The sequence below is a fragment of the Oncorhynchus gorbuscha genome, linkage group LG25, assembly GCF_021184085.1.
Source record: "Oncorhynchus gorbuscha isolate QuinsamMale2020 ecotype Even-year linkage group LG25, OgorEven_v1.0, whole genome shotgun sequence".
Lineage (NCBI taxonomy): Eukaryota > Metazoa > Chordata > Actinopteri > Salmoniformes > Salmonidae > Oncorhynchus > Oncorhynchus gorbuscha.
The window spans coordinates 39923151-39935971 of NC_060197.1; the positions used below are offsets into that span (position 1 = coordinate 39923151).

A 12821-nucleotide genomic window follows, 5' to 3' on the forward strand; every position below is an offset into this window, starting at 1 on the left:
ATTGCTGGCTAGACTCGCCTAGACCACACTTGGAGGGAGACGATTTCTGATTGGTCCGTCTGTATTTGTTCAGGCTTTGTACTTGGACTGCAGATTAAAATTCAACTCAAAATATACATCTGTTATATTGTCCTACGAAGGTGGTCGAGTTCAGTCCAAAATCTGTGTTGAAGATTCCATACCATCCTTTTTGATTCTAGGTGGAACCCTGTTTTGGTTCCAGGTAGAACCTTTTTGGGTTCCATGTAGGAAGCTCTGTTGAAAGGGTTCTACCTGGAACCCCAAAGAGTTCCACCTGGAACCAAAAAGGGTACTTCAAAGAGTTATCCTATGGGGACAGCCAAAGAACATGTTTAGGTTGTAGATAGCACCTTTTTTTCTAAGAGTAGGCCTAAGTGAAATCCGTAGGCCTCGATCTGAAATGAATGGGAAAGATTGGTACTATCTAATTATTTAGAACTCTACTTTTATTAATCATCATTCATACCAACAGTATTGCAGATTGTTGAGTGTCTATGTTCTGACTGAATAGAAATCATCAAAGGTATTCAAGGCTGGAAATACACAAGAGGTATACAGTAATTCTCATTGTGGTTCTATATATAGAATACTGTGGGATTCCGGCATTTTATCTTCTCACTGAGGAATTCTATTCACAATGTGCCTCACTGTCCATCCAATCCCTGTCATATTCCCTTTTCTTTTCTCAATCCCTGTCATTTTTCCTGACTTTCCTTTGTCCTCTCCCCATGAGACTGTCAAGTTGGACTGCGTGTGCATGCGTGCGTGCGTGAACTCACCATAACGTCTCCGTCAGCTATGAACACAGTGCAGCCCTGGGCCTGCATAAAGGAGAGGATGGTGCCTGCTATCTTCCTCAGTAACACCTCCAGGGACTGCTGCTCTTCCAAGATCAGACTGGCCAGGTCCAGCAGCACCTGGGGGAGACAAACACACTGTAAAAAAAATATATACAAAAATAAAGTTGTTTCAACTAATTATTGTTAACTGGTTCCACAGTTCACCAAAAAAGGCTGTTAACCAGTTACTTAACAATAACTGGAAATAACTTTTTAAAATTTGATTTACAGTGCAGAAACATGACCGCATGAACACACAACCACATACTCATACACAAACACAAAAACATGAACACACACTCACAAGAAAGCATGCTAACACACACACCTACGCATATGCGCACAGACAGACAGACAGACAGACAGACAGACAGACAGACAGACAGACAGACAGACAGACAGACAGACAGACAGACAGACAGACAGACAGACAGACAGACAGACAGACAGACAGACAGACAGACAGACAGACAGACAGACAGACAGACAGACAGACAGACAGACAGACAGACAGACAGACAGACAGACAGACAGACAGACAGACAGACAGACAGACAGACAGACAGACAGACAGACAGACAGACAGACAGACAGACAGACAGACAGACAGACAGACAGACAGACAGACAGACAGACACACACACTGAAAGCATAAAAACCCACAGACGGCAACAAACCTGATTCCGACGGTTTTCCAGCTGGGACGTCTCGTAGAGCTGGGCGTTGTGTAGGACGATCCCAGAGAAGGACAGGTAGTCAGCGAAGTCCTGTCAGGGGAATCAGACTATAAGCTTGATTCAGAGTATGGCATTTATAGAGAAATGGAGACAATAATGAGAGTAGGAGAGCATTGAACACAGAAAAAAGGGGTTCTTCAGAAAGTATTCACACCCCTGAATGTTCCCACATGTTGTTGTGTCACAGGCTGAATATCAAATTGATTAAACTGACATGTTTTTGTTACTAGCTTACACAGAATAACCACATAATGTCAAAGTGGAATTACTGTATGTTTTCTGAATTTAAAAAAAAGCTGAAATGTCTTGAGTCAATAAGTATTCAAACCTTTTGTTATGGTCAAGTCTAAATACATTTGGAGTAAAAATGTGCTTAACAAATCACATAATAAGTTGCTTGGATTCACTCTGTTTGCAATAATGGTGTTTAACATGATGTTTCATGATCTCATACCTGTGCCCCACATATACAATTGTCTGGAAGGTCCCTTAGTCGAGCAGTGAATTTCAAACACAGATTCAACCACAAAGACTAGGGAGTTTTTCCAATGCCTCGCAAAGAAGGGCGCCTATTGGTAGATGGGGGGGAGAAGCAAACATTGAATATCCCTTTGAGCATGGTGCAGTTATTAACTACACTGGATGGTGTATCAATACACCCAGTCACTACAAAGATACAGGTGTCCTTCCTAACTATGTCGCTGGAAAGGAAGGAAACCACTCAGGGATTTCACCATGAGGCCGATGGGGACTTCAAAACAGTTACAGAGTTTAATGGCTGTGGCTGGAGAAAACTGAGGATGGATGCCAGTCAAAAGAAGGAAACCTGTACAGAATAAAAATATTCCAAAACATGCATCCTGTTTGTAATAAGGCACTGAAGTAAAACTGTTAAAAATGTGGCAAAAAAAGTAAAAGCACAGGCAAAATCCTAGAGGAAAACCTTGTTTAGTCTGTCTTCCAACACACACTGTTTAGCAGCACAATAACCTAAACCACAAGGCCAAATATACACTGGAGTTGCTTACCAAGACGACATTAAATGTTCCTGAGTGGCCTAGTTACAGTTTTGACTTCAATCAACTTGAAAATCTATGGCAAGACTTGAAAATGGCTGTCTAGCAATGATCAACAACCAACTTGACAAATAATAATGTGCAAATATTGTACAATCCAGGTGTGAAAAGCTCTTAGAGACTTATCCAGAAAGACTCACAGCTATAATCACTGCCAAATCTTGACTTAAGACTTGAAAAAACTTGGAACTCGACTCAACTTTACTTGTTCTTAGAATGCACGACTTGGACTTAATGCTCTTAGAATGCACGACTTGGACTCCAATGCTTCCCACAGTTGTGTCAAGTTGGCTGGATGTCCTTTGGGTGGTGGACCAGTCTTGATACACAGAGGAAACTGTTGAGTGTGAAAAACCCAGCTGCATTGCAATTCTTGACACAAACTGGTGTTCCTGGCATTCTTTTGTCCATTATTTAATTGTTTATTAAATTATATTATTAGCCAAAATGATGTATTCTAATTTATTATTAGCAGCCATAGTTCATACATGGCACCATACAGGGTTCTATATGGAACCAATTTTGGTTCAGTGGGGTTCCCTTGGGGTTCTGATCAAAGAACCATATAAAAGGGTTCTATATAGAACTTTTAGAGGTTCCATTTATGAAGCAAGTGATATAACCCTTTTTGGTTCTATGAGGAACCTTTTTTCAAGGAGTGCAGTGTCTTTCTCCCAGTACCTTTTCATCCTGTTCAGTGAAAGTCCCATTCTCTCCACACTTCTTGTTGATGGCCTGTGCCACTCCTACCACCTGGGAGGCGAAAGAGAGGGGAAGGAGAAGAGAGAGGAGAAATATAGAGGAGAGGGGGAAGAGGAAGGAGAGGGGGAAGAGAGAGGAGATGGGAAAGAGAGAGGAGAGGGGGAAGAGATGGGAGAAGGGGAAGAGGAAGGAGAGGGGGAAGAGAGAGGAGATGGGAAAGAGAGAGAGAGGGGGAAGAGATGGGAGAAGGGGAAGAGAGAGGAGAGGGGGAAGAGATAGGAGAGGGGGAAGAGAGAGGAGAAATAGAGAGGAGATGGGAAGAGAGAGGAGATGGGAGAAGGGGAAGAGAGAGGAGAGGGGGAAGAGATAGGAGAAGGGGAAAGGAGAGGAGAAATAGAGAGGAGAGGGGGAAGAGAGAGGAGATGGGAGAAGGGGAAGAGAGAGGAGAGGGGGGGGAAGAGATAGGAGAGGGGGAAGAGAGAGGAGAAATAGAGAGGAGGGGGGAAGAGAGAGGAGAGGGGGAAGAGATGGGAGAAGGGGAAGAGAGAGGAGAGGGGGAAGAGATAGGAGAAGGGGAAGAGAGAGGAGAAATAGAGAGAGGGGGAAGAGAGAGAGAGATGGGAAAGAGAGAGGAGAGGGGGAAGAGGAAGGAGATGGGGAAGAGAGAGGAGAAATAGAGAGGAGAGGGGGAAGAGAGAGGAGATGGGAAAGAGAGAGGAGAGGGGGAAGAGGAAGGAGAGGGGGTAGAGGAAGGAGAGGGGGAAGAGAAGAGATGGGAGAAGGGGAAGAGAGAGGAGAGGGGGAAGAGATGGGAGAAGGGGAAGAGAGAGGAGAAATAGAGAGGAGAGGGGGAAGAGAGAGGAGATGGGATAAGGGGAAGAGAGAGGAGGGGGGAAGAGATAGGAGAAGGGGAAGAGAGAGGAGAGGGGGAAGAGAGAGGAGAGGGGGAAGAGAGAGGAGAGGGGGAAGAGAGAGGAGAGGGGGAAGAGATGGGAGAAGGGGAAGAGAGAGGAGAGGGGGAAGAGATATGAGAAGGGGAAGAGAGAGGAGAAATAGAGAGGACAGGGGGAAGAGAGAGGAGATGGGAAAGAGAGAGGAGAGGGGGAAGAGGAAGGAGATGGGGAAGAGAGAGGAGAAATAGAGAGGAGAGGGGGAAGAGAGAGGAGATGGGAAAGAGAGAGGAGAGGGGGAAGAGGAGGAGAGGGGGAAGAGGAAGGAGAGGGGGAAGAGATGGGAGAAGGGGAAGAGAGAGGAGAAATAGAGAGGAGAGGGGGAAGAGAGAGGAGATGGGAAAGAGAGAGGAGAGGGGGAAGAGGAAGGAGATGGGGAAGAGAGAGGAGAAATAGAGAGGAGAGGGGGAAGAGAGGAGATGGGAAAGAGAGAGGAGGGGGAAGAGGAAGGAGAGGGGGAAGAGGAAGGAGAGGGGGAAGAGATGGGAGAAGGGGAAGAGAGAGGAGAAATAGAGAGGAGAGGGGGAAGAGAGAGGAGATGGGAAAGAGAGAGGAGAGGGGGAAGAGGAAGGAGATGGGGAAGAGAGAGGAGAAATAGAGAGGAGAGGGGGAAGAGAGGAGATGGGAAAGAGAGAGGAGAGGGGGAAGAGGAAGGAGAGGGGGAAGAGGAAGGAGAGGGGGAAGAGATGGGAGAAGGGGAAGAGAGAGGAGAAATAGAGAGGAGAGGGGGAAGAGAGAGGAGATGGGAAAGAGGAAGGAGAGGGGGAAGAGGAAGGAGAGGGGAAAGAGGAAGGAGAGGGGGAAGAGGAAGGAGAGGGGGAAGAGATGGGAGAAGGGGAAGAGAGAGGAGAGGGGGAAGAGATAGGAGAGGTAGAAGAGAGAGGATAAGGGTAAGAGATAGGAGAGGTAGAAGAGAGGAGAGGAGAGGGGGAAGAGAGAGGAGATAGAGAAGAAAGAGGATAAGGGGAAGAGAGAGGAGATGGAGAAGAAAGAGGAGAGGGGGAAGAGAGAGGAGAGGGGGAAGAGAGCAGGGAGAGCATCCATCAAAACGCAGCCACAACTATAAAGAACAGAACAGAATAAAAACCAATTGATTACATTATTTCTCTTTGACCTCAATTGCTCTATTGTAAACTCTGAAAAGAACTCCATGTGCATCTTGAAATGGTTCAATATGGGTACAATCTACTCTTAGAAAAAAGGGTTCCAAAAGGGTTCTCCGGCTGTCCCCATGTAGATAGACCCTTAACAGGGTTCTACCTGGCACCAAAAAGGGTCCTTTAAAGGGTTCACCTATGAGGACAGCAGAATAGCCATTTTAAATTCTAGATAGCACCTTTTTGTCTAAGTATGTAGCTAGTGTTATGAGATATCTATGGTCTGTAATCCCCTCTACGTGTTAGCGTTGGAGAGCTGAAATGTGTTCACTTGTCTATGGTGTCTTACCTGCTCTCTATAATTCATCCTGAGTAGCTGAGTACTGTATCTTGTATCCACTGTAATGTGTCATACCTGCTCTCTATAATTCGTTCTGAGTAGCTGAGTACTGTATCTTGTATCCACTGTAATGTGTCTTACCTCTTCTCTGTGGTTCTTGATGGGCATACACAGGATACTCTGCGTCTTATAGCCTGTGATCTGATCCACCTCTGCATTGAACCTGGGGTCCTGTGGAAGAGATATGAACACTATGAACTACAATGTAATTTAACATTACCAGACCTGTACTCGCAAAGCATCTCTAAGTAAGAGTGCTGATCCAGGATCAGACCCCCTCCTCTCTCAAAAAAGTCACCACAACACTTTATGGGTATTGATAAGAAAGCTTCCCCTGTAATGGGTCTGGCCCGTGAGGTTGCCAATCTCTTTCCATATAGAGGGCTGCTCCACTCCAACCATCCAGAGGGGAATTTTGTTCCCAGTTTAGATTTGAACGCCATCCCAACCGCCCTATCTGGGGCTTAACGAGCCAATCAGAGAGCTAGGGGTCTCCCTAGGTAGGAGCTACCACTACGCAGAGTGACGCAGATGCACTTCCTGAAAGCTGTCTGTTTCTACAAACATAACACTGGTCCCGTATCAGGTTCTATAGACCCAGCTGGTGGTTTGTTTTGGTAGCACACACACACATGGACGCATATACATGGACACACACCCCTCCTTCCTCTTTGTCCGTTCCAGATTAACAAACTAATTGGATACAGATGCGTTAAAGAGAAGTTACTCTCTCTCTCTCTTTGTCTCTTTCTCTCTCTGCCTCTTCTAATTGATCTATTTCTCTCTCCCTCTCTCTGCTCCAGTCTCGGCCCCTGTTGAGAAAAACACTTCATCAGAATCAAGTGCTAGAAAGATCACCAATAAAGTCATTGTCATTAGTCAGAACACTGTTGGCCAATCAAATGACTGTGTAGCAGCTAATCAGGCGTAAGGTAAACGATGTGATGTCATATGACACGAAACGTGATTAGACAAACATATACATGTATCAGTAAGAACACAATCTTATATAAGTATATATAAGTATATATATAAGTATATATATATATATATATATATATATATATATATATATGTCTGTGTGTATGTATATTTGAGCAATAAGGCACTAGGGGGTATAGTATATGGCCAATATACCAGGTTAAGGGCTGTTCTTACACACGACACAACGCAGTGTGCCTGGATACAGCCCTTAGCTGTGGTATATTGGCAATATACCACAAACCCCAGAGGTGCCTAATTGCTATTGTAAACTAGTTACCAACGTAATTAGATCAGTAAAAATAAATGTTTTGTCATACCCATGGTATATGGTCTGATATATCACGGCTATCAGCCAATCAGCATTCAGGGCTCGAACCACCCAGTTTACACAAATATATATATATATATATATACAAAACAATATATATTTGGGATTTGAAATGATGCAGACAATTACATTGATGGAAGCTTCAATCTATCTGCAATAGTAAAGCTGCTCTACCCCCTAACACATACTGAGGAAAGAACACGCATTACGAGAAGACATTCTGCCTAGGCTGTCGTTTTTTGCTCTCCTTAAAATTATCATTAGTATTGCAGGCTACATGTTTGCATGTCTTTTAAAGTCGTAAAACATGATTTTTTTTTACCCAAAGTGGATTTCTGGTTTCTCATTGAAAAGTGTTTCTTGTTCTCTTCGTCAGCGCTTTTAATTAAACTAAATACCATTTTTTGATTTGTGTGTGTGTGTGTCGGCACGGGGGACTCGGACGTGGCTGCGATAGTGATGTCATGTTAATCAGGCCTTTTGATTTGTGTGTGTGTGTGTCGGCACGGGGGACTCGGACGTGGCTGCGATAGTGATGTCATGTTAATCAGGCCTTTTGATTTGTGTGTGTGTGTGTCGGCACGGGGGACTCGGACGTGGCTGCGATAGTGATGTCATGTTAATCAGGCCTTTTGATTTGTGTGTGTGTGTGTCGGCACGGGGGACTCGGACGTGGCTGCGATAGTGATGTCATGTTAATCAGGCCTTTTGATTTGTGTGTGTGTGTGTCGGCACGGGGACTCGGACGTGGCTGCGATAGTGATGTCATGTTAATCAGGCCTTTTGATTTGTGTGTGTGTGTGTCGGCACGGGGACTCGGACGTGGCTGCGATAGTGATGTCATGTTAATCAGGCCTTTTGATTTGTGTGTGTGTGTGTCGGCACGGGGACTCGGACGTGGCTGCGATAGTGATGTCATGTTAATCAGGCCTTTTGATTTGTGTGTGTGTGTGTCGGCACGGGGGACTCGGACGTGGCTGCGATAGTGATGTCATGTTAATCAGGCCTTTTGATTTGAACATATGGATTGTCTTAGTTTTGTAGGCGTGGCTACCTATTGAATGATTTAATTACTGGGTCGAGCCTCAGAGTCATTCTGATCTCGTTCCCTATGTGATCAGTGCTTTAGTTTATTATGTTACTGTCCAGCAGTTCTGAATGTACCACGCACCTGACTGTCCACGTTTTCCTGTGCAATAGCCTTTTGATTTGAGCATTTTAAAAGTTGTGATGTGTGTACTAGGCTATTTGATTTGATTTATACATGTCACAGCACTTTGATTTCATGAATAAATATCTTTAAATGGAACCAATTAATCTTTTCCGTTTTAAATAGGGTAGATGGGCTATATGGTCTACTACGGTGTAGGTCTAATGTCATAGACTGCCCACACAGGACCGGAGGTATGTACTGTATATGTAGGTTCCCATAAACAGTCTAAGCAGGCCTATAACTCCATTTATATTATATTCAGAGTTTAGACAAATATGTAGAATGGAAAATTAGATATTATCAGGCAGGTTAATGAGATGCATGTCTGTTGAATTTGTAAAAATCCATCCTCACTTGGCCCCGCCCCTCCTACTCAGCCAATCAGGAGCCGTTACTTCGTTGTGGCCGAGGCATACTGTATACTTTTTACTAAACGGTACGTGCTAAATACACTGAACAAAAATACAAATATAAACGCAACATGTAAAAAGTGTTGGTCCCTGGGTTTCATGATCCCGGAAATACACAAAAAGCTTATTCCTTTCAAATATTTTGCACAACTTTGTTTTCCTCCCTGCTGGTGAGAATTTCTCATTTGCCAAGATAATCCATCTATCTGACAGGTGTGGCATATCAACAAATGAATTAAACAGCATTATCATTACACAGGTGCACCTTGTGATGGGGACAATAAAAGGCAACTCTAAAATGTGCAGTTTTGTCACACAACACAATGCTACAGATATCTCAAGTTTTGAGGGAGCGTGCAGTTGGCATGCTGACTGCAGCAATGTCCACCAGAGCTGTTTCCAGAGAATGTAATGTTCATTTCTCTACCATAAGCCGCCTCCAACGCCATTCTAGAGAATTTGGCACACTCTCTGCCTTTCTCTCTCTCAAACATCTGCTTTCTCTTTCAAAGACATAATTCCACTACAGGGCATCTGACTGTGTGTGTGTGTGGGTGCACGGGTGTGCGAGTGGGTGCACGAGTGTTTGTGTAAGTGAGTGTGTGTGCTTGCGCATGTATATGTGTGTGTCAATGTGTGTCAATGTGTAAGCTTTCATCTCCCTCTCCACCAATTGACACAGCTGGGAACCTACTGGGTAGTCCATAGGGAAGATTCCATCCCCTATTGAGAGGGCTCACAGACTGCCCACACAGGACCGGAGGTATGTACTGTATATGTACAGGCATGGTCTAATTGTGTCTGAGAATAAAGACAGTTAGATAGAAATGGAAAACAATGGCCGCCAATAGCACACACAAACAGAATCATGGAAATCTGCAGTCAGCAGACCTGAAAATCTGAGCTCAATTTGTGGGCCCAGTGCAGCAACATTACAATGGGGATCATAGGTTAAAATCCAGCCTGTTCTCCAAGAGTCAAGGCATTGTAACTGGGCAGAGACTGATAGTACGACTTACAATCATTATAGATCATTATAGACTGATAGTACGACCTACAAACATTATAGACTGATAGTACGACCTACAATCATTATAGACTGATAGTAGGACCTACAATTATTATAGACTGATTTGCCAAGAATCATTATAGACTGATAGGTACGACCAACAATCATTATAGATTATAGTAGGACCTACAATCATTATAGACTGATAAAACGCACCTACAATCATTATAGACTGAACACAATGCCTACAATCATTATAGACTGATAGTGACTGCACAATCATTATAGACTGATAGTAGAGAATCATTATAGATCATTATAGACTGATAGTACGACCTACAATCATTATAGACTGATAGTACGACCTACAATCATTAGACTGATAGTAGAACCGATAATCATTATAGACTGATAGTACGACTTACAATCATTATAGATCATTATAGACTGATAGTACGACCTACAAACATTATAGACTGATAGTACGACCTACAATCATTATAGACTGATAGTACGACCTACAATCATTATAGACTGATAGTAGGACCTACAATTATTATAGACTGATAGTACGACCTACAATCATTATAGACTGATAGTACGACCTACAATCACTATAGACTGATAGTACGACCTACAATCATTATAGACTGATAATCTGACCTATAATCATTATAGATCATTATAGACTGATAGTTAAAACCAGACTGATAGTCCAAGAGTACAATCATTAGACTGATAGTAGAACCGATAATCATTATAGACTGATAGTACGACCTACGACCTACAATCCTCATAGATCATTATAGACTGATAGTATGACCTACAATCATTATAGACTGATAGTACGACCTATAATCATTATAGATCATTATAGACTGATAGTAGAACCGATAATCATTATAGACTGATAGTACGACCTATAATCATTATAGATCATTATAGACTGATAGTACGACCTACAATCATTATAGACTGATAGTACACCCTACAATCATTATAGATCATTATAGACTGATAGTACGACCTACAATCATTATAGATCATTATAGACTGATCGTACGAGCTACAACCATTATAGACTGATAGTAGAACCTACAACATTATATAGACTGATAGTACGACCTACAATCATTATAGACTGATAGTACGACCTACAATCATTATAGACTGATAGTACAACCTACAATCATTATAGACTGATAGTACAACCTACAATCATTATAGATCATTATAGACTGATAGTACAACCTATAATCATTATAGATCATTATAGACTGATAGTACGACCTACAATCATTATAGACTGATAGTACACCCTACAATCATTATAGATCATTATAGACTGATAGTACGACCTACAATCATTATAGACTGATAGTACGACCTACAATCATTATAGATCATTATAGACTGATCGTACGAGCTACAATCATTATAGACTGATAGTAGAACCTACAACATTATATAGACTGATAGTACGACCTACAATCATTATAGACTGATAGTACGACCTACAATCATTATAGACTGATAGTACAACCTACAATCATTATAGATCATTATAGACTGATAGTACGACCTACAATCATTATAGACTGATAGTACGACCTACAATCATTATAGATCATTATAGACTGATAGTACGACCTACAATCATTATAGACTGATAGTAGAACCTACAACATTATATAGACTGATAGTACGACCTACAATCATTATAGACTGATAGTACGACCTACAATCATTATAGACTGATAGTACGACCTACAATCATTATAGATCATTATAGACTGATAGTACGACCCACAATCATTATAGACTGATAGTACGACCTACAATCATTATAGACTGATAGTAGGACCTACAATTATTATAGACTGATAGTACGACCTACAATCATTAGACTGATAGTAGAACCGATAATCATTATAGACTGATAGTACGACCTACAATCCTCATAGATCATTATAGACTGATAGTATGACCTACAATCATCATAGACTGATAGTACGGCCTACAATCATTATAGACTGATAGTATGACCTACAATCATCATAGACTGATAGTACGACCTACAATCATTATATACTGATAGTACGACCTACAATCATTATAGATCATTATAGACTGATAGTACGACCTACAATCCTCATAGATCATTATAGACTGATAGTATGACCTACAATCATCATAGACTGATAGTACGACCTACAATCATTATAGATCATTATAGACTGATAGTACGGCCTACAATCATTATAGATCATTATATACTGATAGTACGGCCTACAATCATTATAGACTGATAGTACGACCTACAATCATTATAGACTGATAGTACGGCCTACAATCATTATAGACTGATAGTACGGCCTACAATCATTATAGACTGATAGTACGGCCTACAATCATTATAGACCATTATATACTGATAGTACGGCCTACAATCATTATAGAATGCTACCTTTACTAAACTGTATACTTATGACTGACCAGGATCAGGCTTAACTCAACATAATCTTCGTCTGCCCTAGTAACGACAGGCTGAAATGGCATGATGGTTTTATTATTGATTGGAGTAAGAAAGTCATCTGTCTTGTAACATTATACCCAACAAGATAAATATACTCCATCTGTCATGGGAGGACTTGACAGGATTGAGGTGTCTGATCTCTTAAGTAAAAGAAGGTCAACTAGCAAGGATTTTTATGAGTATTTCACTTTTTATATCAATATCAAATAATTTTGAGGTAACAATGAAGTACCCTACTGTAATAGATTTTCATTAAAAAGGGCGAAAGTATATTTTTAGGAAAAAACAGTTTCTCAAGCAAGAATTTTGCTAGGACTGTCTGGGAATTGTCTGAGTGGGGAGGAAAACTGGCTGTTATTGGCAGAGAGGTTTGAAACTCTCTTTCTTATTGGTCTACTAACCAATGATGTCACCGTGGAAAGCTGAAACTCCCTCCCATGCAAACCTGCTGATTAGAAGGCTCTGTGTAGATTTTCAACCAGCAACTACATGACCAAAAGTATGTGGACACCTAATCGT

At 41.9% G+C, this 12821-nt stretch overlaps 1 protein-coding gene across 1 annotated transcript in view; it reads right to left on the reverse strand.

Moving 5' to 3' along the window:
• LOC124013867 (cGMP-specific 3',5'-cyclic phosphodiesterase-like) overlaps positions 1–12821 on the reverse strand; it is a 78610-nt gene that overhangs the window by 35118 nt on the left and 30671 nt on the right. The window contains exons 4-7 of the mRNA XM_046328419.1: positions 5904–5993; positions 3355–3426; positions 1538–1627; positions 801–938 (exon numbers count right to left, since the gene is read on the reverse strand). Of these exons, the coding sequence (XP_046184375.1) occupies positions 801–938; positions 1538–1627; positions 3355–3426; positions 5904–5993 (390 nt within the window). The remainder of the gene's footprint in view (positions 1–800; positions 939–1537; positions 1628–3354; positions 3427–5903; positions 5994–12821) is intronic.